The sequence below is a fragment of the Myotis nattereri genome (genome assembly GCF_964212035.1).
Source record: "Myotis nattereri genome assembly, chromosome: 17".
Taxonomy (NCBI): domain Eukaryota; kingdom Metazoa; phylum Chordata; class Mammalia; order Chiroptera; family Vespertilionidae; genus Myotis; species Myotis nattereri.
Window position 1 is genome coordinate 4222717 of NC_138092.1, and position 27801 is coordinate 4250517.

Sequence of the window (27801 nt, forward strand, 5' to 3'; positions counted from 1 at the left end):
AGAGGAAGGGGAGGAAGGGGTGGGAAGAGGGAGCAGGGAGATGGGGGGGAAGGTGGTAGGGGGAGGGGAGCAGGAGGGAGGTGTGTTTCTCAGTCCCTGTGTGAGTCCCCGCCTGTGTGTGCACGGTGCGTGTGCTGTGGCTTCCTGTGCGTGAGAAGCCGGGCGCTGTCATGGTGCGATCTGTCATTTAAACTCACCCAGCAGCCTTTCCCTCCGTGTCTGAGTCCCTGTAGCACCTTTACTCTCACCCTGTTCTACCCCCAGAGAAGAGAAAGGCCGAAGCCCCACAGCAAAACCCATTTGGCCCCAAGTGTCAGGAGTGGTGAGGTTGAGGGACAACGAATTCTTCAAAGAAACCGTTCAGGGGGCTCGAAAGGCTCGACTCCCCCCAGCGTCACTGCTGGGCGAGCCCTGGGTCCCCAGGAGGCCGGGAGACCGAGCACCTGAGGTCGCAGCCGGGCTGACCTGCAAGCCCAGAGTGTCCCGTCACGTGGGCCGGGACAGACGCCTCGACCTGGAGGTCACCCTTCGTCCTGTCTGTGCGATGGAGCTGATCTGCACCTGCTGGGGGTGGGGGCGGATGGCAGGGGCAGACACCTGTGGACACACCTGGTTGTGGGGTTGATGAGCACTCGCTACAGGTGCGCTCTCCTTGTTAAACTCGGGGAAGGACTCATTCTTGAGGTCCAAGGAGGCAACGAGCCCACTGCCGCCCACACTTCGCGGGGCTCACCTCACTCTCCATCCTAGTGGGACTGTCCGCATAGGGTGGCCTCAGGAGCCGAGCCTGAGCCGGGAGCTCCATGGCCCGCAGGTAATCCGAGACCAAGCCTGGCCCGGCCCCCAGGAAGCCTGGGTACGAAGCCCCCTCCTGCCCTGCTCCAGAGCTTAGGAGAAAATCCCCGAGGAGCGAGGCATCACGTTCCCAGCCAGGAATGTATGAGAAGAATCATCGAGATCTTGCTGAAGGATTAGCTACAAAGCCGGCCTCTTCCTCAGGGAGAGCCAGGACTTCCACCCGTCTCTCATCTCCCAGGTCACCTGTCTCTCATCCCCCAGAGACCCCGAGGCATAATCCCGGCCTCCGGGCCTTTGAGGTGGGGGGGGGGGGGTGCGGAACAGGGAGCCTTTGTTCTCTAATGAGAGCCCGGGGCTCCCTGAGGCTCAGGGGCGGCCTCTCCCCCAGCTGCACCTGCTGAGCCCCTCGGAGGCAGCCCACCTGCCACTCATGGACGGCTGGCCTCTTGATGAGAGGGGAGGGTCACATGACCCAGGTCTTTCCTGGGCGTATAAAGGGCTCGTCACCATCTTGTTCAAAGCTGCGAGGATCATTCGTCCAACTCTGTCCCAGGGGACCTGCACGGTAGGTAGGCACCCCTTCTCCTGATGGGGGGGCCAGGAGGGAGGCAGGGAGGGTGGGGGCGGAGAATCAAGGCAGAACTGGGTGAAAGAAGAAAAGAAGGAAGGGAGTCGGGGGAGGGGGAGGGAAGGGGAGGAATGGATAGAGAAAGACGGGGGGTGGGGGGGCGTGGGGAGGGCTGCTCCCAGGGGTGTCTGAGACCCGGCGCTGCTCCCGGGTGTAGCCAGCAACCCAGGGCGCCCCAAGCCCTTGTTCGAGCAGCTGCAATGCCAGGGAAACACCCCCAGGTGAACTCACTGGGGCACCATCACAAGGCCCTGCGATCACTCCCCCCCCCCCCCACACCCCCCCCCTCACCCCCGGCGCCGGGAGTGGGAATGGATCCTGCATCATGGCCGGCCTTCCCCAGCTCCCCCTGCGCCAGGCACGCGCCACATGTACCAGGCTTAGCCCCTTAACCTCCCGACGCCCCATGAGGCACCACCAAGTGGACATTTACCGTCACAGAACGCGCTGCAGGCAGCTTCCACGCCTGGCTCGGGGCCGGGTGAGGGCAGAGCCTGAGCCCCACCCGGGTGTGGCCCGCGGACAGGCCCCGCTCTAGGGCCTCCCCACACTGCGGGGCTCGGGGTGTGCAGACCAAGGCGAGGCCTGAGCCCCTCAGTCCCGCAGGACAGCACTGCCCACCTGCTTCTCCCCCAGGGCCACTGGCAGCCCAGCGGCTTCCTCTGCAAACTAGGAAAAGGCATCTTTCCTCCAGGTGGACACAGTCCCACCCAGAGCCCCTGACCTGGCCACGGGGGGTGCTGGGTGCCCAGGAGGGGGCAGCCCTGGCCGTGTCCCCCTGGACCCTAGTGCGCCTGTCCCATCGGGGCTCCCTCACCACTGCTGGGGCTGCCCCAGTTGCCCTTTTCTTGGCTCAGCCGGGGGTTGTGCCGTGGGCCTGCCAAGTGGGTGTCACAGATGACTGGGAATTGAACCATGACCTCCTGGTCCATAGCTCAACACTCAACCACTGAGCCACTCCGGCCGGGCGCACCTTACCCTTTGCATTTGTTCAGCCCACGTTTATTTTACAGCCACCAGGTTGTGCTAGGCCCCGGGGCAGCCTCGGGGATCCCACAGCCTACCGATGCCTCCTCCTCGGAAACGCCTTCCTCAGTACCAAGCCCCGCACTCCAGGCGGAGTGGCCCCCACAGCTCTGGGCGCCTATGCAGGACCCTGGGGACAGGGCAGCCTCCTCGTCTGGGAGGACAAATAGGAGGCAGTGCCACCCCGGCCCCCCACCCCGCCGGTTGTGCAGCCCTGCAGGGGGCGAGCTGAGAGTTGAGCTCAGGCTGCGTTTCAGCCCCTCCTTGCTGGCTCAGTGCCTCACTCTGGCCCAGTGTGTGTGTGACTTGGATGGCTGTCCCCAGCAGCCCGATGTGCCATGGGGTCACATGATCACATGATCACACTGTCTTATCACACTTGGTCCTAAAACACACTCTAACACAGAATAGCCATGCTTAACCATCCTCCGTCTGACATTAAGGAGTAACACCCCCAGGAGTTAAAATCATTTAAAACCCCTCTGGCCTGTAAGGTTTTTTTCCTTCCCGGGGAAACGCATGGCTGACCTGCTTGAGTGCAGGCGGCACCCACCAGGGTTAACTGCTGATCTGAGCACAGGGCAGCGGTGACGGACATGGGTGGTTCCTGGACCCTGCCCACCTTGGCCCTTCCCCCATGGCAGCCCGAGGCACAGCTCTCTGACCCCCGGGACAGCAACAAAGTGTTCAAATCGCTCTTAAGCCAAGGCAAGGAGGCAAGAGGGAGCATAGCTGGCTAGCAGGCAGCGCCGTCGCTCCATGGCCAGGTTTCTGCGTGTCACGGATGCTGGTGTGAAGGCGCAGGCCTGCTGAACAGTGTGGCACAGGAATGCGGCGGGGCGTCACATGCGGGTCAAGTACAGCTCAGCTGGCCCAGTCAAAGCGGAGCGCCGGCTCAGCTGCCTCCTGCCGGGGGCCGGTAAACACGGCACAGGTGAGGCGTGCTAGCTTCACCTTGCGGCCCAGGATCCCTGCCACACAACGAGTGGCCGTGGAATGAACGAACGAATGAACGAGATGTTTCCTCAAGGAGCACCCATTAAGTTTCCATTTTACAGACGGTAGACTGAGTCTCTTTGGTGGCATAGTGTTAGTTAGGGGCAAAGCTGGGACCAGACGCCTTTCAGGCTTTCTCCTTGGCCCTCACTGCCTGTGGGACAAGGGCCCCCGTGGGTTCTTATTTCGGGGGTTTCGGGAAGCAGACTCGTCACCCCCCCGCTCACCCCCGGCTTCTCTCCCAGGAGGCTGCTCCTGTCCCGCCTCAGTCCGTCCTGGGCTCCATGATGGCCGCGCTTCTCCTCATCGGCATGCTGATGGCCGCGGGTGCGGGTGAGTGTTGGCATTCATGCCGCCTGCAGCTTAGCGTGTGATAACTTAACCTGATCCCTGGGACCGATTGTCGAATTGCATCTGACCTGCTCCTGCCTGCGTCATCCCCTTGCCTAGTGAGTGATGGACAGCAAGCGTGCATGAGAAGCTGTAGGTTTGATGCAACTGACCGCTCGGAGCATGCTGGCTGCATACGGCATGGAAGGCGAGGTGGGGAGCCCGGGAGCACAGGCCAGGTGGCCGGTGAGCGATCTGCTCTCCGCCCGGGAGCACCCCTGCCCCTTGCCCCTGTGCTCAAGGCCCGCTGTCCCTTGTGCGGCTGTCCTTGGAGCGGCCTCGCACCCCGTCCTCCCCACTTTTGTAGGTATGGCCAGTGTGCAAGGTGAGAACTTGCACCCCCCCCCGCTCTAAACTTGGTCCTGTGCCACCAAAACCCGGTCGTCGGAGTAATTTCTTGGCAGCTGGGGAACAGCTCCCCTGGGAGTCTTGGTTTTGAAGCTGAGTCTTCAGCGCCGACTAATGTTCTTTCTCATTCGCACGTTTGTGTCGCTCTCAACACCCAGCCCACCTCGCCCACGTCCCTCCTCCCACGGCGGGCTGGGCACTGTCGTAACCGAGGTCAGCCTGTATCTGGGCCTTCTCCGTCCGTTCCCAACTTCAGGCAAACTCGACCAGCACACCCTCCCCTCTAAGGCAGTGAGGGTGAGGCGAGGGGATCCACAAACATCACTGGTAGTTTACTTTGACCACGACCCAAGTCAGCGGACGGTACGAGAGGTTGCTGGTTACCCAGAAGCTTGTCAGTTGAAATTACAGCATCACCTCTATGTAAGACTCGAAGTCTTCCTCAGGTCCAGACCCTCCCAGACTCTACCCAGACCTTCTTTCTAGGCAGAGAGGATCAGCCACCTCGACAAGCTGCTGGTTCAAGTAGGAGATGGTTGGGCAGAGCGAGGCAGGGGCCGGATCAAGGAAAGCCTGTGGTCAGTGGGTCTCAGTCTCACCTGCAATAATAAAAGCGTAATATGCAAATCAGCCGAACGACCGAACGCTCTATGACACGCACTGGCACCAGGCCAGCCAAGGCGGGTGCAATGCAATTGGTCAGGGGGCCCCACCATCACCCCATGATTACCCCGCAGAGGGAGGCCCAGGCCACCGGCTGTGGTGGGTGTGCAGGGCTGGCCAGCAATCTCCCCGCAGAGGGAAGCCCAGGCCAGCCAAGCGATCACACCCCACACCTGTCGCCCACAGAGGGAGGTGCCCGGTGGCGGGGAGGAGGGGCGGGACAGTGCGGCACAGATGCCAAGCAGTGGCAGTGGCGGGGGTGGAGCCAGCTGCTGGCAGCTTGGGGAAGGAAAGCCCCGATAGACCCTGATCGCTGACCAGGCCTAGGGACCCTACCCGAGGGGTCCCAGATTGTGAGAGGGCGCAGGTTGGGCTGAGAGACACCCCCACCCCCTGCATGAAATTCATGCACCAGGCCTCTAGTTGTCTATAAAATGCTAATGATGACAATACCTGCCTCACAGCATGGGCAGAGGGCGGATGGGGTGCTGTGTGCAGAAGGAAGCCAGGAACAGTCTGCATGTGAGTCAGCTTTGCTCATGGCCACCTTTTACTGAATCGGGAGCATTATTCTGGTGAAGTTCCTCCTCGTGTTCCTTCTGGCCTTCCGTCCCCCCTCCCCCACCCCTCTGCACTGAGTGCACCAGCCCAGGCCTCCGAGATAAACAGTTTAAAATCCAGGGTGACTCTGTAGGCTGCTAATGAAGATGTGTGGGCGCCGATATCCTGAAAGCAGGGAGGAGCGTGCGTGCCGGGGGCCAGCACCCCGTTAGCACCTGTCAGTAACGGGGTCCCCTCCACCCTCTGGAACAGGGTCCCTGTGGCCAGCTGCACAAAGGAATGCCGGCGAAGGAATTGTCAAGGAGCCGGCAATATTTTTAAAAATATATTTTTATTGATTTCAGAGAGGAAGGGAGAGGGAGAGATAGAGAAACATCAATGATGAGAATCACTGATCAGCTGCCTCCTGCACGCCCCCTACTGGGGATCGAGCCCGCAACCTGGACATGTGCCCTGACTGGGAATCAAACCAGTGACCTCCTGGTTCATAGGTCGAGGCTCAACCACTGAGCCACGTGGGCGAGCGGGCCATGTTTCACGGTGGCGGCTGGAGTATTCTAGCTGCTGGCGGGTAAGCTCTCTAATAGCTGCTGAGGCCGTTGGGCCGAATGCACCCAGCGATTCCATGGGCTCTGAGATACGAGCTCAGATGGAACTGAAGTCCCCAGCGCCTCCTGCTGGGGAACCTGCGTTGTTTCCTTCAAGCGCCGCCAGGACACCCAGCGCAGGGCGGGCGCCAGGGAAACACGCACCGGATCGGGTTTGCGTGCATCCTGCTGCCGTCCTGGCCGGTCCTGGCCGCCACCCCGGCCTCCGCCAGCCAGCGGGCCGGCACGTTCATACCCCCCTCTCCCCCCCGCAGGGAGCCACCCTCTGGACACCCCGCACCGTCCGCACGAGCTGCCTCCGGGACTCTCAAAAAACCTCAGTGAGTGTCCCTTGACCTTTCCCTGGGGACTAGCGGGCAGGAGGTTGTCTGGGGTCTTGGCAGAGAAATGACCCCCAATGAGCCCTCCGAGAGCCGCTTCCTGCTGGACGCCGGCAGCAGAGGGATGGAGTGGGACGAGAAAGGCTCTCCCTCCGCAGGAGCCTGCACTCTGCCCGCCATGGGCCTCTCCTTTGAGACGAAGCGCTAAGGAAGTTCCCATCAGCAGATAAATGTCTGCCGAGGGTGAACCAGGAGAAAGGAGTTAGTGGTCAGGCTAGGGGGTCAGGAGGTCAGGGGGTCGGGGTTAGGGGGTCAGAGGGTTAGGGGGTCAGGGGGTAGCTGTGCTTTAGCTTCAGGTTGAGCTCGGATCTCCCGGAGGCAGAGCCATCGGGAGATGGTGCCTCACGGGGACTGGAGGGTCCGCACGTTCCCGGGGGAGGACCCACACGTTCCGTTTCCTGCTGGTGGGTGGTGACGGCTTCTCTGGGAGGGGCTCCCGCGGCCCTCGCTGAGGAAGGGTGCGGTGAGCTCTGATGCCAGCGCTGGGCGGGAGGCTCACTGCCCACCTGGCGAGGGGGGGGGGGGCGGCGCGGCAGCCGAGTCACCAGGTTGTGTGTGTGAGATCCCCTGCAATCGAAGTGATGAGTCCCACCAGAGCCCATGACCATGGCCTCCCTCCTCACGGCATGGTCCCCATGGGCAGTGCCACGCCCGCCAGGAGGGGTTAGGTGACCGTTACACTCTCAGGCCACACTGGCTCTCAGGAGGGTCGAGGCCGGGAGGCAGTGAGCCCGCAGGCCCGCAGCTGGCCCTCTTCAGGGGCAGCAGTCCGGCAGTGACCGCATAGTCCAGGGGCCCCGGGGGCGGCTCAGGGGCAGGGCTTGGGCGCCGGTGGAGCAGCCTGGACCCTCTGCCTAGAAGCTTCACTCTCCACAGGAGTCCGTGTCTCCCGTGACCGCTGCGTGGCTGCCACTCCTAGGCTGCCCAGAGGGGCGTTCACCCCTAGTTCCCGCCAGTCCCGGCCACCCTGCCATCCAGGGGCCCCTTTGTGTTGTTGTTAAATCACTGAGCAATGTTGCCTAGTAACAGAGGCCCCGTTTCATCTCATCAGGTCTCCATGACAACCAGTGTTACTAGAAGTTAGCCCAAGGTCAAATCTTTAGAGAAAGGGTTTTAGCTCCTCTTCACCCAGGGCCTGCACAGGGACCAGGAGAAACCACGGCTCCATCATTATTTTTCTCTTCCTTCCACTTAGATGCCACACTCTTCAATGGGATGTTCAAAAATGTGGAGAGCGCGACCGAAATTTTTGGTAAGTTCAATCTGAAATGGCTTTTCACCCCCTCCTCCCCGGCCCAGGTGTCAGAGCACACGTGTGTGGGGGAGGAATCTAAGGAAATGACCTTGGTCTCCGCCCTCGGGGTGCCCACAGTGGGACCAGGTGCTGAGCGGGGAGGTGGTATCTGTCTTGCGGGTGCCTCAGAGTAGCTTCAGAGGTCAGTCCTGACTCAGCCTGGCCAGGAGGCGAATGGTAGGCCCGTTTTACAGGAGAGGAAACTGAGTCTAAGGAAGTTCAGTGACTTGTCCAAGGCCACAGGGCTGGACATCCTCCTTGGTCCAGAGCTGAGTAACCTCCTCCCAAGTCATCTCATCTTCTCTCCCCAACTAACAATGACACATGAGGCCTAAGAACTGCAAAGGGCATCTAGTCTTCCATTTATCAATAACAGAGCTATCAATCAAGCAGCTGTCAATCTTCACAGTGGCTCCTCTCACTGATCACGAAATTACTAAAACATCAGATGATACTGTGGCGGACACGAGCCACAGATGCTGAGCTGCTGCTGGGTTAGCGCTGGGCATGCGGCTGCGCCTGCCAGTGCGTGTGACTGAGCGCAGGCGCCCTGTATGTTGTTAAATAAGTTTATGGAAACACACACCCATCTTTTTTCTTTTGTCATGTTTTTATTTATTTTTAGAGAAGAAGGGAGAGGGAGAGATAGAAACATCAATGATGAGAATCATTGATTGGCTGCTTCCTGCATGCCCCCTATTGGGTATCAAGCCCGAAACCCAGGCATGTGCCCTGAGCGGGAATCGAACCGGCAACGTCCTGGTTCCTGGGTTGATGCTCAACCACTGAACCACACTGGCTGGGCCACAGAATCGTAGAGTGGCTTTTTCCATCAGCATAGAGTCATTCATGCTTTTTTCCATTTATCTTCTTTGTTGAGGGTGTTACATTTCTTCGTGTCTAGGATGAGGGCATGTGGAAATGAAACATGGGAGGGCGATTCATGAGGTAGGAGGCAGCTGGAACAGTTGGGTGGAACTGGTCCTTATGGGCAACTCTAGATGCTCCGCGCCGCCCACCCCCCCAGCTCCCTCGTGCGACTCCTGCACTTCAGTGAGGTGGGATCACCCCACTTAGCCCTTAACAGCCCTGCAGTCAGAATGCCAGAGTGGAGACGGGGTGGGCATGAGGTTTAGAGCCAAAGCACTGGACACCATTTTCTTGCAAGTTTTCTTTGCAAAAGCATTTTTAAAAATATGTATTTTTATTGATTTCCAAGAGGGAGAGGGAGAGGGAGAGATAAACGTCAATCACATCAATGATGAGAGAGTCATTGATCAGCTGCCTCCCGCACGCCCCCAACTTGGGATCGAGCCCACAACCCACGCCTCTAACAGACTTCCCTGACGCTGTCTGGGCCAGATCCGGGCTCCATGCTCAGCCCCAGCCCACCTTGGAAGCATGGGATGCCCACGACCAGCTGAGAGTGATCGTGTGACCTTGCAGGGACCTGGGGAGAAGGGCTAACGGCTGTGAGGTGGGCAGCCAGCAGGGGCCCTGGATTATCAGCCGGCCTCGCTTTAACGGTCCCCCACAGTCCTGAGTCCACAGCAGGTGCTCGTAGGTTGAGGAGACACTATCAGCTCAAGCTGCAGGGCGCCCGGGGCGAGGGGGGGCGCTCCTCCTGGCCGCTGCCCCAGCGCCCGCCCTGCGCTCCCTCCGCAGACTGCCTGGGCTCCCACTTCACCTGGCTGCAGGCCGTCTTCACCAGCTTCCCCGCGCTGCTGCAGTTCGTGGGTGGCCTGCGGTGCGTGGCTGGCCTCTGCCCCCGGGACCTGGAGGACTATGGCTGCGCCTGCCGGTTCGAGATGGAAGGGCTGCCCGTGGACGAGTCGGACAGGTGAGCAGGAGCCGGGAGCGGCGGCCTGGCTGGGCCTGGGCGGGGCGCACGCACAGAAAGCTCCCGGACGGGGTCAGGCGGTGTCTCGGTTCTGTGACTCACCACGGCGACTGCTTTCCTCCTCTCTACGTTGCAGTTAATCTGTGATCTGCTCGCGTCCCAGGGAGTTCTGGAGAGCCTGTGTCAGGCCCGATTGGCAAACCTTTCCTTTCGTTTCTCATCGTGTGGGTCCGCTGCACAGGGCCACCTGGCTACTTGCTCACAGGCAGCCCAGAGGCCCTCCCGCCCTGCCGACCGGGCACCCCGAGCTAGACACCCTGAGCCAGACACCCCGAGCCAGACACCCCGAGCCAGACACCCCGAGCTAGAACCGGGAGCCTGGGCTTAACAAGCCATCCCGGGGCTCTTCAGCGTAGAACGTGAGAATCTTTTTAATTCAGGACAGTCCTGGCCACCAGGGTAAAGCGACGATGAATTCAGTTTCACAGACATGTAGCAAACACCACCGATACGAGACCTGTGCTTAACATAAACAGAGTCCGCCCCCGCCCCCTCCGCCTCGGAGAGGGGCCAGCCCAGGGGGATGTGGGGACAATAGAAGTGCCCGCAAGAGGGAGGGTCGGCTCAGGCATGTGTATTTGTACCCGCAGCCCCTGGCACATGCAGCTCAGTAAATTAACCCATGACGAGGGGGTCAACTTCCGATTGCTTCTCAGAGATGAAAAATGAATTGATTAGACAGTGACATGTCCGTGATCGACAAGGACTAATGGCTCTGGAATTAAAACACAGACCTGTCCCGTCTGCAGATCTCCGAGAGGGTGCAGGTCACTGGACCAGAAGGGCAGTTGCCTGTTCCAGGGCCAGGAGGGGGCCGGCCCGGAGCCAGCTCCCTGACTTTCAGGAGGGGGAGCAGGTTCTGCCCGGGCACGGTGCCAGGGCCATTTCTGGGAACACTTTCCTTCCGGGTCCTCCCTTAGCGCTTCCTTTAATTATTAACACACCCGCAAACCTACAAGTCAGAGAAATGAAGCGGTAATTCGTCACCAACCCAAAAAGAATGATCACAGCACGAAGGGCGGCAAACTGGCAGAATTCTGGGTCACGATCAGCTCCAATTGTGTTCCACAGTTCAGCTGGCGGGGACGGGCTCCAGGCTCCTGGAGGGCGGGCTACTGCACCTTGAACTTGCCGCCAGATTGCAGAAATAACTGCTGCGGCCTGCGGAGGGCCGAAGGCTGGGTGGGGTCCCTATGGAATCCCCCAATTCTTGTGCTGTGTGAGGAACTTAGTAACTTGCCCAAGGTCATCAGCTGCCTGTATAGTTTTTCTTCTTTCCATCGATGTCCTGGGTGTCCGTGCCCCCGACCACGCTGAGGCTCAGGAGACTGGGATCAGCCTTGACCTTGGCAAGTTACAGAGCCTACGTCTCAGTCCCGCAAACCTAAAGGCTCCTGATAAGAGCAGAACCTGCTGCACAGGCCACATACTTCCAGTATTGTGTGTGTGAGCGTGTGGGTGAGCGTGCATGCGTGTGTGTGAGCGTGCATGCGTGTGGGTGTGAGCGTGTGTGTGAGCGTGCATGTGTGGGTGTGAGCGTGCGTGCGTGAGCGTGTGTGTGAGCGTGCATGTGTGGGTGTGAGCGTGTGTGTGAGCGTGCATGTGTGTGTGTATGTGTGTTAGCTTGTGTGAGTGTAAGCGTGTGTGAGTGTGAGCGTGTGAGCATGTGTGAGTGCCTGTGTCTGAGACAGACCCCGCTGGAACCATCGGGAGGCACCGGTGACGGCAGGCTGCCTGCCTCCCTCCTGACCCTCCCCCACCCCCAGCTGCTGCTTCCAGCACCGCCGGTGCCACGAGGAGGCGGCTGAGATGGACTGTGTCCAGGACGCCACCAGGGTGAGCACAGATGTCAACTGCGCCAGCAAGAAGATCACGTGTGGTGAGCATCCCAGGTGCCGGGGGCTGGCGGGGAGGGGACCATGGAGAGACCTGTCTGGACAGGCCACGGGCTCACGGCCTCTCCCTTGCACCGCAGAGGTGCAGCGCGTGCTTTCCGAGTTGACACAAGCTACTCAGCAGGTTGTCGGATTTGCAATTTTCACGTGTTGCAACCCAGGGGCCTTGGGAGGGGCAGGCTGCTGCCTGAGCACCAGTGGGGCGATGGTTGCCTCCTCTGAACGGCTAAGGGAGGGGGGGGGGGGAGACTCTGCCTCGGAGAGTTATGGGAATGAACGCTCCCAGAGCAGTTAGCTGGGCCTGGTGGACGGTAAGGACGCAGTGGTGGGCGTGGAGGGAGGGACTCTGGGTGCAGAGGCCGTGGTGGGTGCTGTAAGCACCAGCTGCCCACCCTGCTCGCTGGGGCACCCGGGCACCTTATTCAGTCTCCGGGCGGCAGCAGCAGCAGCGCAGGGAAAGGCACAGGGAAGCGGGAGCAGAGGGGCAGGCGCGTTGGCGGTGCATCTCGGAGTCGCCCTCTCCGATGCCTCCCAGGTGCCAGACGCTTTGCTCACAGCAGCCCCATCTTCTAAAGAACCTGGCACACGGGGCCTCATCCCAGCTCTCAGACCGGGAGAGGGGCGCGCAGAGAAAGGGAATAACTTGTGCAAAGTCCCATCAGTGCAAAGTGGCAGAGCCAGGGTTTGAGTCCAGGTGGGGCCGGCTCCACAGTCCCGGTGATGGCGTGGATGAGCTGGAATACGAGCTTCCAGGATGTGAGAGAGGCACAGTGAACACTGAAAGCATTCATTCACTCATTCATTCACTCATTCACTCATTCATTCAACTGATAGGAGCTAAGCACCTACCCAAGTCCAAGACATGTCTAGGCACTGGGGACACCCTGGCATTCTGGAATTTTATCATGGTTGTCAGACGCTGCAACACCAAAGACAAATGATACCATCTATTAGTGACGGGAGATGTGGGGGATATGGAGTCAGGGAAAGGCCTGGGAGGCGGGGTGGGGGCCCTGTTGAAGTAGGAAGGTCAAGAGAAGGTGACAGTTGAGCAGAGACGGGCGCGGCGCATCCGGGAGAAGAGCCGTGTGGACGGTGGTACGGCCCCGGGACCCTGAGGCTCAGGGGCCTGGTGCTTGAGGAATGGAGGCCCGTGAGTCAGGACAGGGGTGAGGGCGGAGAGGAGGTCTGAGAGGGAGCGGGATCCGTGGCTTTGACTTTGAGGTGGGAGGTTCGGAACACAAGCACAGACGTGTGTGATGGTGTGACCTGAGCTTTCAGAGAATTGTCCTGACTCCTGGGAGAACAGACGCTCAGCCGGGCAGAGGCAGGGAGAGGAGTCAGCAGGCCCCCCCCGTAACCCAAGGGAGAGGGGAGGGGTGGCCCGGGAGAGCGAGGCGGAGATGGGCAGACGTGGCCGACTCGAAAGAGTTTCATTGAAAGCAGAGCCCGTAGAGGGCCCGACGGGTGGGGTGTGAGTGAAGGAGGGCGCCTGGCCCAGGCGGGACCCGCACCGAGGAGGGGGACACTTGCGGGGGGTGCAGGGTTTGGGCGGGCAGGTCGGGAGCTCAGCCTCGGCGTCTGCATTGCCTCTTGGGATTCCAAGTGGCTTTGCCCTTGGTCTGTGCAGAGTCCCGGGACCCTTGCGAGCACCTGCTGTGCACCTGCGACAAGGCTGCCATCGAGTGCCTGGCCCAGGCCACCATCAACTCCTCCCTGAACCTGCTGGACCCCGCCTTCTGCCTGGCGCCACCTGCGGGTAGGAAGCACCTGGCCCCTGGTCCATGTTGGGCTGGCAGTGGGGCAGGGGCTGGCGTGGGTGCTCATGCTTCAGCAGCCAAGTCCAGCACCTCCTCACATTCCACACACAGCCCGCAGGCAGGAGCTGACAGCCCTCCTGCCCAGAGGTCAGGCCTCCTCGGGAGGCAGCTGCTCCCCGGATTTGAGGGGTCAGATATGTTCACCAAAGTTCCCACGCTCTCCCAGCCCCAACACCAGGGGTGCCTGGGGGTGGGAAGTTCAAGGTGCACCTCCAGAGCGTCCCCTGTTTCCTGAGCTGGGGTCTCTCTCAGAAATAGTCCTGCAGGGCTTGGTGAAGAGGGAGCTGGTGTGGGTGTGGGTGGTGGATGTCTGGGCGCACACGTGTGACATGGTGTGTGCATGTGTGTGGGGTGAGTTGCGTCTCCAGGTCTCCCGAGCCCAGCCGTCTTTGTCCTCTGCACCTGCCTCCCCTTAGAACAGAGGTTTTCTCAATCAGGGCACCACACTCAGTCCTTCGGCTCTGCAGCCCTTTCACAGTCACAGCCTGTGCTCATGTCACCCTCTCCAGAACCCAGAGCCTCTGGAGTCCCTCTGAGCTGGGGCCTGGTTGGCACCTGCGTTCTGGGAGCTGGAGGAGGTGGGGGACCCTCAGGCAGAGGAGCAGCCCTTCCCCGGCAGCACCCGGCACAGCCCCTCCCTGGGCCCCGCAGTCCCCACCCAGCCCGTTCTGGGCCGAGACCCTTGGGAGGTGGTGTGGACAGTGTCTGTCACTCATTGCTGCTGGGGCTCTTTTTCAGTGGAACCTGTGGAGCCCACAGACGCCGGCCTGGCGGCCCTCTCAGGAGAAGGTGAGTCAGGGACAGGCGTGCGGCCCCAATGCCCACATTTCCACTGTAGTATTGGACTAGCTGCAATGACCTCCCCTCAGATGCAGGTGGGACAGCTGGTGAGGAAGTGTGGTCCCCATCATGCGATGAGGTGATGATGTGTTGGAGTCGGGCAGATGTGGGGTCGAATCCTGCCTCCCCCGCTTTGAGCTGTGCGACTTTGGGAGCGTGGTGCAACCTCTGCACCCTTGCACAAAGCAGGGCTCAGCAAACTTTCGGTGAAGAGCCAGACAGTAAATGTTTTCATACAGGATCTCTGCTACAGCGACTGTTCTGCCACTGTAGCAGGAAAGCAGCCGTAGACGATCCATCACTGCATGGCTGTGGCTGTGTGCCAATAAAACTTTATTTACACAAACAGGTCAGGGGCCAGCCCCTAGTTTGCCATCCCCTGGAAAGGGATGATGACACCTGACTTCAGGGTGGCAGAGGATTACATGATGGAGAGCGTGGGAAGATTCTGGGCTGGCATCTTCTTCCAGAAATTCCAGTGGAACTTTAAAAATCAGCACATACCATCAAGGCACATGCAGGACACTAGACAGCTTGCTCAGAATGTATAACCCCCTTAATGCTCACACAGCGTTAGGAAGTAACTGCTGTAACCTTCATGTTGAGCTGGAGAAGGAGGTTGTCCAGGACACAAAGCCGAGTGGTAGGGCTGGGATTCGAGGCCTCCAGTGGGTCTTCCCTTTACTCCAGGAAGCAACTCCCTCTCAGGCTGCCTTCCCACAAGGACTTGGTCCATCAGGCCCAATGCTGGCTCTTCCTCCCATTTGCTGGATTCTCTGAACACAGGACTGACTCCAATCTGGCCCCTCACCCACTGAATGGGAACAGAATTGAGCACCAATGAGTGGACAACTTACTCCCTGATCAGATGGCTGTGGGCCTTCTCTCCTTATCGCTCAGCTCCCAAACCCGTTTTGTTTGCAGGTGATCCTGGCCTGGCCAAGGTGCTGAGCTGGACTGGTAACTGATCACTGACTGACAATCGGTTGATTTCTCTTCACAGTGTCTGCTGACACCAGAGCTGACCAGCTGGCCACGCCCCCCAGGACGAGTCAGCTGACCACTCGTTCCAGGACAGGTAAGTAGAGGGACCTTCAGAGGACAGCACAGAATCCCGGAGAAACGCCACCTAAATGCATACTCGTGTTTAGAGCCCAGAGGAAATTACTATAACCCTTTGCAAATAATACAGGAAACTGAGGCCCTGGGGGTTCAAGTTCCAAGTCATCCAGCAAGCGATTTGTTCTGGTTTCTGACCCCCGGCGTGAGGCTAAGCCTTGTTTTCTTCCCATTACCTGTCAGTGACTCGCGGAGAACAGCCCGTTACCTAAAATACTAAGCCAAGAAATACTAAGATGGAGAAAGCTGTCCTAACCCTTTACTTGGCTTGTGATTAATAACCATGGATACTTTATTACTAAGAAAAATCACTGGTAATGACTATCTACTCGTTACTGAGAATGGTTAAAGGGCAGATGTGGTAGCATGTGTCTATGCCCCTGCGTACAACATTCTCTAGTTATTCTCCCTGGTTCTGGGAGGCCCATTTTCACCCCCATTTTACAGGTAAAGGAAAAGCTCCAAGTCGTAGAGTCGTCTGCCTGGGGCACAGCGTGGATCCCTTTACCTCTGAATCCGTGCACTTTGCCCCAGCGCAGACACCTCAGACCCTTGGCTGGAGCATCTGCGTCCCATCAGTGCACGTCTAAGCCTGACGGTCACATCACACCAGCATAATCCTGATCTCGGACAGTTCAGGCAGTTCCTTCCTTTCCAGAGCATTCTGGAAGGAGTGACCATCTCCGGTCTTTGTGGTTCAGCCAGCAGCGAAGTGGCTCCCAGGGTCGTTGCTGGCAGGTGACCCGGGCTTGCAGTCTGCCACTTTCTAGCCCATGACCTTGAGCAAGTGACCTCACTCTTCTGCAGGCCACCTTTCTCATCGCTGAAGGAGGGAGGGCATGCACTAACTCATGGGGTTGTTATGAAGTTAATCTGAGCAAAGCGCTTAGTGCCGTACCTGGTGTATAGTAAGCCTAGCCCGTTCAGCTGCTGGGACAAAATGCCAGAGACTGGTGGCTTAGAAACAACAGAAATGTATTTCTCATAGTTCTGGAGGCTGCAAGTCCGAGGTGGAGGCACCAGCAGATCTGGTGTCTGGTGAGGGCTGCTTCTGACAGATACCAGCCGTCTTCCTGCTGTGCCCTCCCAGGTGGAAGGAAGGGAGCGGGAGCTCGCTGGGGTCTCTTTACAGGGCTCTCATCCTATTCACGAGGACCCCACCCTCATGACCTGCTGACACCACATTGGGGGCTGGGGTGCCAACATGGAACCTGGGGGAACTCGATCACTCGGTCTGCAACGTAGTGCGAGCTTAACTACTGTTAAAGCAACAAACTCATTTCGCAGAGAAACAGGCTCAGCAGCCTTCCTGGGGCCACACAGCAAGCAAAGGGACTCAATTCTTCCACATTTTTCTCTGTTGAAAAAAGAGATTTCAACAGACTCACCTGCAGTTGAGTTTCCCAGCAAGCCTCTGTGTGAGGGGAGGGGGTGGTGAAGCTGGAGTCTCTTTTTGGCTCAGCTGTTGTCCCGGGCGGTGGCCAGGGGCAGAGCAAAGACCACATGGCCCCCGGGGCCTGGTGGGTGGGAGCTGCCTCGGAGCAGGTGGGGCAGGCTGGGGTTGACACTTACCTGTCTCTCTTTTGGGAGCAGAACCACTCAAAGACCTGGAAGGCACTGAAGCCACGAGGACCACAACCCCTCCAGGTAAGCACGCTCAGCTGCTCCCGCCTTTGGCTAGTTGCTGTCCCTCTACACTCATTAGCTCAGGTGTGTCCCAAAGAGCCCAGGAGAAAAGACTCCAAATTCAACGTGGAAGCGGTCAGGGAGCCAGTTTACTGGTAGAGCCCCGCGGAGCAGACAAATGGAACTAAGAGGCTGATCCATTCATAGAAAGAAATGGAAACTTGCCTGCTAAGGAGATGCCTTGCAAAAAACAGAGAAAGCCCTATCTCGTTTTCCATTTACATCAGCTGCAACCTCACCCTGTAAAGGGAGCACTTTCAATATCTGAAGCTACTTTCTCCCAGTCTCCCCCAGTGTATCCACGACGATGCCCAGGCCTCACCCAGGGCCGGGCACTGGGCTGGGCAGCAGACGGTGGGGCCCAGCCACTGGTGCTCCTTGGTCTGGACCAGACTGGGCTGGAGGCGTGGCCTGGGGGATGGAGACCCGGCTGCCTCCAGCTGAGAGGGCAGGTGGGGCTGACTGACCCTGAGCCAGGGGACCCAGACGGTGCCGGGGTGCCCGTGTGAGGGGGGTGCCCGTGAGGGAGCAGGGCCTTGCTGGCCGTGGTGCAGACTCACACTTCATTCCAAGTATGGCCAGAAGCTGTTGCCGTGTTCTAAGGGTCGGAACAGTGTTGCCTGCCTACATGACTGTGGCCCAAGCGTCGGGCTAACTTCCCCACCATTCTTGTCCCTGCACTTGTTGACACTGTGATGGGACTTCACTTGGCCGGCGCATGAGTGTGGACACGACACAAAGGTAGGCCTGAGGGGGACGGTTCTCACCCACCAGATGTCATCCAGAGGGTCTAGCCAGGCCCGTCAGTTTCACAGTTATCATAGGAAACCGGGGACCCACGCAGCATTCCGATCCCCGAGACGCAGCTCTGACGTCTGCAAGCTCAGTCTGGTGCTTTGTTCCCAAACATCTGTCTGCCTTTGGCCTTGACCTGGTGCCCATCTGCAAATCCCTTCTTGGACCCTCTTGGATGAGGACTGTGAAGTTGTGCATTTTCAGGATCCGCAGAGATTGCTGCCACAGCTGGAGGCATGACGGTGGTCCCCGCCGGCATGAACTCTCTGGGGCTGGCCGTGCCATCCGGCGAAAGCGGTCCCGAGGAGACGACTGGGCAAGGTGAGCAGCAGGCAGACAGGAGCCTGCCCTCCCGGCCTGAGAGCCTCTGGTCAGGCGGTTAACAAGGCCACCATGTCGCACTGACCTTGGCACGTGGCTGTGACGGGAGGTGCCGCACGTCCCCTGGCAGACGAGACTGGGAGAGGGGCGCTGGCCGGCAGGCACCAGGGCCCGGAAACAGCAGGCCTTGGGCCAGCGCTCACCAGCACCGTCCATGCCAGTTTCCTGGAAAGAACAAAACACTTGGGTCTCAATAGTCCTCCGCAGGCCCTGCACCCGCACGAGCACCAGGCAGCGGGACCCAGAGGAGGCACTGGCACTGCCCTCCAGTGCGCCATGCAGGGCTGTGCAAGCAGCTGTGTGTGGGGAGGGGGATGGGTCTTCTTAGTCCTTCCCACCCAGACTATGAAGGTGGGGTTTTGCCCAGTACAGGAGGAGGGGGAGTAGGATGGGTGGAGAGAGAAAAGCAGAAATAGAGACAGAGAACCAAGGTCTGGAAGACAAGTCCCATAGGTGTGCTGACCTGCGAAGCCAGGCAGCCTCAGGGGACAGCCAGGAGCTCCCGGGATGCTGGGTCCTGCTCAGTAGTAAATTTGGCCCTAAGAGCATCTTTGGCCCTGCTGAGTCCCAGTGCCGAGGGGCGGGGGAGGTATCCAGGAGCCTGGGCGAGCAGAGCCAGGTGAGGAAGACTTCTCCCTGAAAGACGACCATCCCAGACAGGGCCTGGGCACAGGGCAGTCTCCAGGAGTGGGGAGGGGGCGCACTGTGCCACGTGGAGCCCTCCTGGGAACGCCGTGCTGGCACTCCTGGCTACCTGAGTCCTCCTCTCTCCCCAGCCTGTGACAGGTCCACCTTCCTGCGCCTGGGAGCCGGGGAGGACACACAGGTGATGCCGCAGCTGGGGCAGATGCTCTTCTGCCTGACAGCCCGGTGCCCCGAGGAGTTTGAATCTTACGGCTGCTACTGTGGGCAAGAAGGGCGAGGCGAACCCAGGGACGCCCTGGACAGGTAGGTGCGCGAGGGTGGCAGGTGATGACGCTGATGCTGCCTGCAGGGAGAGGTGAGAGCCCTCCTCCACCTGGGCCGTCACTCGAGGTCCACAAAGAGCTTGCTCCTGCCTTACCTCACTCGGGTGGCTCCTTACATCACAGGCCCATTTTCTGGGTGAGCAGCTGAGGCTCGGCCTCATCTGAAGTCATTCATCCACGAAGGGGCAGAGCCTGACAGACCAGCCACCTGGAGAGGGTCACTCTAAACACAGTGATGAGCGACAGAGAGGGTGGGTCTCGTTGATGTGTGTGACGAGATGCCACGCTGAAATGAGCTCCTCCACAAGGTTTACATTCTGGGCAATTGGAGTGACTTTCACTTTAGATGCCTGTGCAGTGCGCAGCCTGAGCCGGCACGCATGGTGTGTAGGAGCCAGCCGTGCACACGGAGGGAGGCACCGGCTCACTGTAGGGGTGTGGGAGAAGCAGGCCCTGAGGGGCTCCCGGGGCAGCTGGGAGCTGGGAGCTGGGCAGTAAAGGCTTCTCCTTGGTCGTAGGTGCTGCTGGTCCCACCACTGCTGCCTGCAGCAGGTGGGGAGGCTGGGCTGTCGGCGCGGGAGGCTTCCCCAGCCGCCGGTGATGTGCGCAGACGGCGCCCCCAAGTGTGAGTGCGTGGGCCTCCCGGTGGGTTATCCTCTCACCCGCTCAGCATCATGACCACTCAGGCGTAGACACTCTCCCAGCACGTTTTCATCCATCGCGTGACCCAACACGTCTTCCCTCTGAGGCGCGTATTAGACCCCTAGTCCACTGAGGAGAGTCCAGTTCAGAGGCGACGTCCGCGCCCAGGGCACAGGGCTGGCCAGGTGCACACCGGGCCGTTACACAAGCCGGGCGCATTGCGTGCTCACCGTGTGCCGTCTGCTCCCAGCTCCTGCTGTGTGAGCGAGTTCATCCTCACAACCGGCCAGGCCAGAGCACCAGGAGGCACCCAGGTCACACAGGCAGAGTCCGTGATGAGCTGGATCGGGACCTAAGACGCCGAGGCCTCACCAGGCCCGTGGGCCCCTTTCCCTAAGAAGCAGAGCCTTTTCCCGGGTGACATCTTCCGAGGGGCCCCGTCAGGATGGTGGCCCTGGCTGAAGGGCCAAGTAGGCTGCAGCTCCGCTCCTCTGTGGCTGCTCAGGGCCTCAGGCAGGATGGCTGGAAACTGCCACCGCCCCCTCTGCGCATCACTCTTACAGCACAGCGAGGGTTAGCACTGGCCTGTCGACTCTCTGGCTCCATTTCCTCATCTGCATTTTCCTGGGGAAGCCTCTGGGGGCCATAAGTCGCCCCCCCCCTCCTTCCTCTGCATGCACCTCCTTGTAGGATCATGCATGCCTCTCACTTGCCCGGAGCGCCATCCCTTCAATTTTCTACTTACCCAACAAACCTTCATTGGTAACTAGGAAACAGTGAGCATGCAGGATCCCTGCCTCAAGTCCCTCAGAGCCTAGAGGGAAGAGAGACAAGTCAGTGACTCCCCTAATCTCATGCCATACTGCTAACAGGAGGTGGAGCCTGCAGAGTCTGGCAGTGAGGACGGGAGAAGTCAGGAGAGCAGTGAGGTGAGATCTCAGGTTTCCGAAGGCCATGCTGGTGTGGATGTTCCAAGGAAAGGGAAAGGAAAGCCGAGGCATTTTGGGGACTCCTGGCAGCACAGGGTCAGCATATGGTTGTGTCTGGCCAGCAGAGAGAGCTGGGGTGGGGAGACTGCTGAGGGGGAAGGTGAAGCTGGGAGATAGACAGGTACCAGATCAGGAACGCAGACTGAAACACTGATTCTGTCCTATAGGGGACCGGGGGCTGAGTGTGGGTCGAGAGCCCATGGGTGACAGATCAGAGTACTATTGTCGTGATATGCAACCACGCCATGAGGTCTCGCGTGCCCAGCTGAAGGCTCGCAGAATCCAGGGACACTGCATGTGCAGCTTGAACTCCCACAGAGCTTCAGAGATCTGGTCCCAACCCTGTGAGCTCTGAGCTCAGTGTCCCATACCTGGTGCAGGTTGCAGGCCTGCCGTGTCGTCCTGACACTGGGATGGGGCGGAAGGGCCGAGGGCTCCAGGAAACAGGCTCGTGTGTGTCTACTTTGCTCCTATTCTCCACCTGCTGCTGAAATGACATGTGTGCCTGGGCTGCTGGGAAGGCCAGTGTCTGAGACTTGGCGGGTTGGTGTGACGAGAGTATTTCCAGTGGCGGCATCACTGCGCGCTGGACGCCCAGAGATTCAAGAGGGGGGCGGAGGCCACCTGGGGGCTCCATCTCCGTGGTCCCATGGCCCAGGGTGCTACTCTGTTCTCGCCCTCAAAGGTGTGGGCCAGAGCCTGTGCGAGAAGCTGCTCTGTGCCTGTGAGCAGACGGCGGCTGAGTGCATGGCGTCGGCCTTCTTTAACCAGAGCCTCAAGTCGTCGGGCAGACAAGAGTGCCAGGGCGCCCAGCGCCCCTGCGAGGACAGCGGGCAAGGAGGGCTTTCGGCGTCCTCCCTGGGCTCCAGCTCCGAGGAGAACAGCGCGGAGGCCCTGCCCCCCACCGCACACCTGAGAACCAGGAGGTTTCTGGGGAGGTCACTCGGTCCCGTGGGGGCCAGGCCGCAACCTGGCCCCAGATAGAGCCCCGGAGAAAATGCCGGGCACCCCTGCTCCCAGGCGCCTTGGGCCTGGTCCTCCTCTGAGCAGAGGCTGGGGACAGAGGCCCGTGGTGCTCCCAGCTCCCCTGGGAATGCCATCTGCAGGAGGTAGCGCAGGTGCGGCTCCACTTCCTGCAGCACACGACGGAGATGCAATAAATACCCAATCAGTGCTTTTTCTGCCCTTGGTTTTGTGTGTTTTTAAAAGGTACTGGTGCATGAATAGATTGCAAAGGTAAGAGGACAGAGACTATGTGTGTGTGTGTGTGTGTGTGGGAGTCTATTCCCTAATCACTGGCAGCCAATTTTCTTCTATTAAAAAAGAATAGAAGGGAGTGTACGTAGTCAGCCAGTCTTATGAGGTCACCTATGAGTCATCAATAACTCACCAAAGATGTACGCCAAGGGCTGAGATGACAGCACTTTTGGTCCGTGCCCTAAAAACACACCTGCCATCCTAGTTACTAGGAGAGGGGGCATGTGTCTCCCCCGCCCCCACAATGAAGAATCACCACTCACCCCGTCTTGGTCCTGGGCTTGTTTTCACAAATGAGGGTTTATCCCAGTGGCTGGAAGGCCAGGAATGAAGCACCGCTCGACACACGCAGATTCTGTAAAAAACGGAACTATACCCGCCCACCTCCTAGCTGAGAGTTATTCTCTATCAGACTAAAGGCATCCCATCTTTAACCCTTTGCGGTCCAATTTTATTTTTGGAATTCAAACAGTCTGGTCCAAATTAATTGACGGGATTGAATGTTGAACCGGTTTGCAGTGTCGACCTCAGCCTCGAAGTTGGACCTGCTCCTAGTGCCTGGTCTGTCAAGTCAGCCTCGACGTTGGACCGAAAAGGGTTAAAAATCCCTTCATCGACCCATTAAGCAAGACGGGGGTGGTGGGGGGTGGGGGGTGGGGGGTGGTATTTGAAATGATAACCGCGTGCTTCCACGTTTAGTCCTGTCCTTAAGTATCAGACAAGGTGGTGCCACACTGGACGTCTTTTGCCAGCTCCATGCCATCTGGTCCCACCTCTTGCTCCAGACACTGATGTGACACCCAGTTCCCGAGGCTCTGACCAGCCACACTGGGCAGTGGGGTCTGACAAGGCCCGCCACACCTCCTACCTTCTCCGATGAGGCGTGGGGCCCCTTGGAAACTGCTCCGCATCAGGCACACGCAATCCAGAAACATGGGCAATTCACGCCAACAGGGCTTTGACCATGAGTAGAAGCCAAAGGCTACACGCTACGCTGCCTGCCATCGCCTGGTGGACTGGCCTGAGCTCTCCTCCTGAGACGCCTTAGGCTGTCGTGGAGGCTGGATCTGCCCTCTCCCGGTGATGGCCAAGTCATCGGAGAATCCTCTTCACCAGCCCTTTCTCCATTTCAGAGGTTCCCTGGGATCACGCCCAGAGAAAGCCCTGCCCATGAGCCTGCCTTTGGCTCTGCTGTAGGAGAACCCAGACTAGGACAGGGCCCCCTACAGGCCGCCTCTGACTCAAAGTGCAAGTCGAAGGCAAACAGAAAACGAAGAGGCCGACTGGTGCTCGTTTCCCTGCTTTTTCATTCGTGTGAACTGGTCCTTGAAGTTAGTAATTTATCAGATGACAGACTAGTAACAGGATCCAACAAGCTAAAGCTGGAAAGAAAGCACATGAGATAGCAAACCACCCCGACTGCTCATCTCACACCTAGAGAACAGGTTCCGAGCGTGGGGGGACTGGCCTGCGTCCACAGGACGGAGGCAGCCGCCAGGGGCCCAGGCCGCTCTGCCACCTGGAGGAGGAACAGTAATGAACATACACATGCCCTGAGGGTGGGACTTACTCCCCACCATGTTCCAGATGAGGACTTCAAAGCCCCAAGGGCAGTCCCTTGCCTACAGCCCTTAGACAGGCAGTGGCAGGGGCGGGCTCCAGCCCAGGGCCCTGCCGCCCTGCTTTGCTGCAGCCTAAAGGAAGTCCCTGAGGCCAGCAGGGTCGGGAGGGTCCCAGAGGTTTCCAGTAATTTATGCAGCAAGGAGGCGGGGCTGAAAAGGAACCTGAAGATTTAGCAGAGAAGCAGCTGTGCTTCCCCATGCCCCCCCCCCCACCTCCCAGGTGACCTTCACCTTGGCCACACCTCCCTACAACGAGCCTTCACTCACGGGTCTGAGACTCCCAGTGGGTGTGAGGAGGAATCCACTCGACAACCCGACTTTCACTAAAAATTCTCATTTTAGCTACAGTAACATACTGAATAAATGTATTGAGTAAATGTAAAAATAGCCATTATAAAAGTGTACTTAGGCACCGATATTTTGATTTTGTTTTATTGCTCACATATGAATTGCAGAGTGGATTTTTACATTTCAAAAAGCTCACTTCGTTACATTGACAACATATATTTCCATGAATAAGACGAACGAGTTCCATTTTCAGAAAGGAAGAGAAGGGCTATTCTGAGGAGGGAAGTTAACCGCTGGTACAGTGTGGCATTACTGTAAAAGAGAATGGGTTCAGAATTATTAAGGGTGCGTGCATGTGCGTGTGCGTGTGCGCACGTGTCTGACTAACTTCAATGACAATGAACTCTGAGCAAAGACAACACAAGCATAGGAGGAACATTTAAATGTTAACTACTCAATGTCAAGAAAATATGATATAAGCAACTGTCTACAGCAAAAAAGAAAGTGGTAACAGTTTATAAGAATTTTCAGTATCTACAAAAATATAGGCATACAGTGCCCTTCAACCAATCCCACACTCGCGCAGGCCCAGCGACAGCACAGTACACACCCGCCTGCAGGGGCTCCTGAAGGCACAGGCCACAGGGCAGACCCGCTTCCAGGGAACCCTCGGCGGCAAGACCAGCTCACCAACCGAGGGCACACAGCAGTCTGCTGTGATTTCAAAACAAAACCAAACCAAACCCCTACAGAACCCAGCTCAACAGTTTACACACAGACCAGGAGGAAGGCGATAAGCATGACTGGAAGTGGGTGCCCTGTCCATGCAACACGCATCGACCACGCCGAGACCTGGGATCCTTGGAGCAGGAGTGCAAACAATTAAGATCCTTCTTTAAAAATACAGAAGAAAAAAAGAAAATTAAAAAGACACAAAATTTGGCTTCTTAAATGGTGATGCATTTTAGCTGATCAAGAGGCAAATACAGTGACAGCTGCTATAGGATCACGGCGCCCTCGGTGACCGCACTGTTAGCAGAAAACTAGGGCTTCCTCACGGACACGGACTCCAGCGGCCAGGCCGTCGCGTGTCGTTGTAGAGGTTCAGTGACCACTATCTCTTGCGAAGTGCTTTCAGATGCTGTGCTTTGGAGCATATGTTGAAAAACATTTGAGCATGCGTCTTTACTTTTCCTGTTCCTACTGCCTGTGCCCAGACAATCATAAACCAGAGGTGCAGCACGCCGCTCCTCACTGCGATTTTACAAACAAACGCCAAAACCAAAACTGGTTTTTCAGTCACAATTTTTAATATGTATATTTTTTATGTAAAAAGAAATAAAATAAAAAAGGTAGAATTATAAACAAGTTATGTTATATAAATGTCCTAGGAGAATGTTGTAAGATTTGCAAAGACAATTGTTCGTTTTGCCGTGTAGTGGGCTCACTGAAATGTATGTGGCTTTAAGACGATACCATGGGTCGGTCAGCAGGTGAGTAGAGTGTGAGTACACATCACCTTGGTGGCTTAAACCAACAGAAGCTTACACTGACAATCCTTAGCACACTTGATTGCTAAAACCATAGGCACCCTTTAAATGTAATATAACAAACCCTAAACATTTATGTAATATAACAAACCTTAAACACAAATGCATATAAGCTACAGTTCAAATCCTACAAATTAAAGTCTGTTTTGGTAATTTTCTGACTATGATGATTAAAAACAATGAACAATATAAAAATGTAAATTAATGTGCTCTTAATAAAAATCAAAATGTGTGCTCTTCACAGATGAACTAGTAACTGTTTTAAATGTCTTTTTTATACTAAATATATATATATCTCATTTAATTAATTGAGCCACAGCAAAATACTACTATAATTTCAAAGCAGTCTGTAAACTAATACATCTTATGATGTAAAAAATATTGCACAGTTCGGTATCTGGAGAGCAAGCTCGAAGCCTCTCACGTAGAATGATCAAACTCTCGGCAGAAAATACAGTATTACAAGAACCAGACACTTTAAAGTATGCGACTGATTTTAGGGTCATATTCTAGGCATATTATTCAACAAACATCACTACCATAAACAAGCGGAGGAACGCCTATCGCACGTATCACGGTAACTGAATGAAGAGACGCCTGTCGCAACATCGGAAACACAGGGACAAAAGCCACAGGGCAGTCAGCAGCCCAGGACTAGCGTACTCTCGCATGTTTTTGCTTTTGCAGATAACCAAAACTAAAGCAAAAATCCTACTTAAACAGTTGTGTAGATGTTTAAGAAATACAAGAGACACTTCATACGTCTTTCAACCCTCGAAGACCTAATTTTCAAAAAAAAAAAAAAATGTTTGAGAAAAGTTTAAAATATACAATGAAATAACGTTGAGACCAATACATGCTCCACTTTAAAGCCAACAGGAACCTGAAAAGAAATTAATATGGCATAAATCTATCTTCAAAAGTACTTGAAATCACATATAGTTTCAAAATTTCTAGTATGGTATAACAAGCATTTGGTCAAATGTACGTTCCAACGCTGTTTTCAAGAAGTGTGTTATAGACGTAAAGAGCCCGGCCTGCATTCCCAGGCTGTGACATTCTATGCTGAGGTCTTCCTGAGCCACTCAGTACACACAGAGGTCAGGAAACTTCATCTCATAGACGGGGACAGACTGGTACTGGGCATGCCCAGAAGTAATGGTCAGTGTTCCCGACGGGCTGGGCGGAGGACTGGAAGAGAAGAAGGGCATTGTTAACAGTGACTTAGATGCGCTTCCCGTCACAGAGCGTCCTAACTGCTATTGCCCCAGCCGGTGAGGAACTGAGGAGAAATGTACCTGGTTCAACATAGCATTCGAGTGCAAGTCTTCCAAAGCACCCGCTGTCCTTCTAGGGACATTCTAAAGGACAGCTAGAAAGCCAGAGACACCTGGACAAGAAATGGGAACAGACTGGCTAGCGAAGACAATGCCTACCAAGACAAGGTACTGTATGACCTCTTGTTTATCCTAAATGAAAAACGTAATTACTTAAACATAATCAGCTACAAGTTTACAGGGGCTAACCGTTCCTATTTTGTTGTTGTTGTATTGCTGTTGTAACAACCCTTACCGTATGGTGAGTTCCAGTATTTGAGTAAGTCTATCATGAAGCAAATTCGCCTATAGAAGAAAAAAAAAGTTAAGAATGAATTTACTGTTTTCCAAATACCCATATGTAATAATACAAATGCAATTTAAAAGACAAAGCATAACTGTAACTATGAAGCTGATGGTACAGAATGCTGTAATATTTTGGTTTTGTTTGTCTCATATAATATAAAGTTTCTCTTTTATTCCTTTCCTAGTCTCACTGGTAAAAACAAACCAATAGACACACAAAATCATCCCCAACAAAAGCATTGAAAACCACTGCAAAAAAAAGTATCAAAGCCACATCAATCTTTAACATGCAGCTTGGGACCTCTCATTTCCGTCAGCTTCTGTGACACTAAGAAACTGTTCAGCTTCACAGCTATCTAAGCGTTGAAGTTCCGGTCCCTGTCTGATACATCACCTTGTCTTCTGCTGATTCGTCTAAACATGGAGCCTACCAACCAATTACCAAGAAAGTTTCCCCCAAATCACACTCCGCCCCTGCCCCTCCAGCATTTAGTCACTCACCTTGGACTCACACTGTGCCGCTATTTCTTCGAAAGGTGCTTTCTGGAATTTCTCTATCACCAGACGCCTCTTCTCCTTCTCCTGCTCTTCCATCCCATTGGTGTCTACGCACATGTTTACAGAGACCCGTTAAAGCAACACAGAATTTCAGGGACCCTCCCATGACCATAAGCGTAAATGATCTCAAAACCAAAAAGAAACAATTTATAAGATTACTTTTATAAGGAAAAAAGC

General features: G+C 56.7%; 2 protein-coding genes across 2 annotated transcripts in view; one reads left to right on the forward strand and one right to left on the reverse strand.

The window, feature by feature from the left end:
* Positions 1-3048: 3048 nt before the first annotated feature.
* OC90 (otoconin 90) lies at positions 3049-21906 on the forward strand (the record flags this gene model as incomplete). The annotated part of the gene is made up of 13 exons (XM_081111087.1): positions 3049-3168; positions 3694-3781; positions 7594-7650; positions 9358-9532; positions 11359-11471; positions 13118-13246; positions 14046-14096; positions 15151-15225; positions 16860-16913; positions 17952-18068; positions 18905-19076; positions 19615-19721; positions 21413-21906. The coding sequence occupies 13 exons, from the start codon at positions 3049-3051 to the stop codon at positions 21709-21711; spliced, it is 1557 nt and encodes a 518-aa protein (XP_080967213.1). The 3' UTR covers positions 21712-21906.
* Positions 21907-26471: 4565 nt separating this feature from the next.
* EFR3A (EFR3 homolog A) overlaps positions 26472-27801 on the reverse strand; it is a 56739-nt gene continuing 55409 nt past the window's right edge. Inside the window, exons 22-24 of the mRNA XM_081111107.1 lie at positions 27568-27671; positions 27017-27066; positions 26472-26635 (exon numbers count right to left, since the gene is read on the reverse strand). Coding sequence (XP_080967233.1) covers positions 26530-26635; positions 27017-27066; positions 27568-27671 — 260 coding nt within the window. The 3' untranslated portion in view covers positions 26472-26529. The remainder of the gene's footprint in view (positions 26636-27016; positions 27067-27567; positions 27672-27801) is intronic.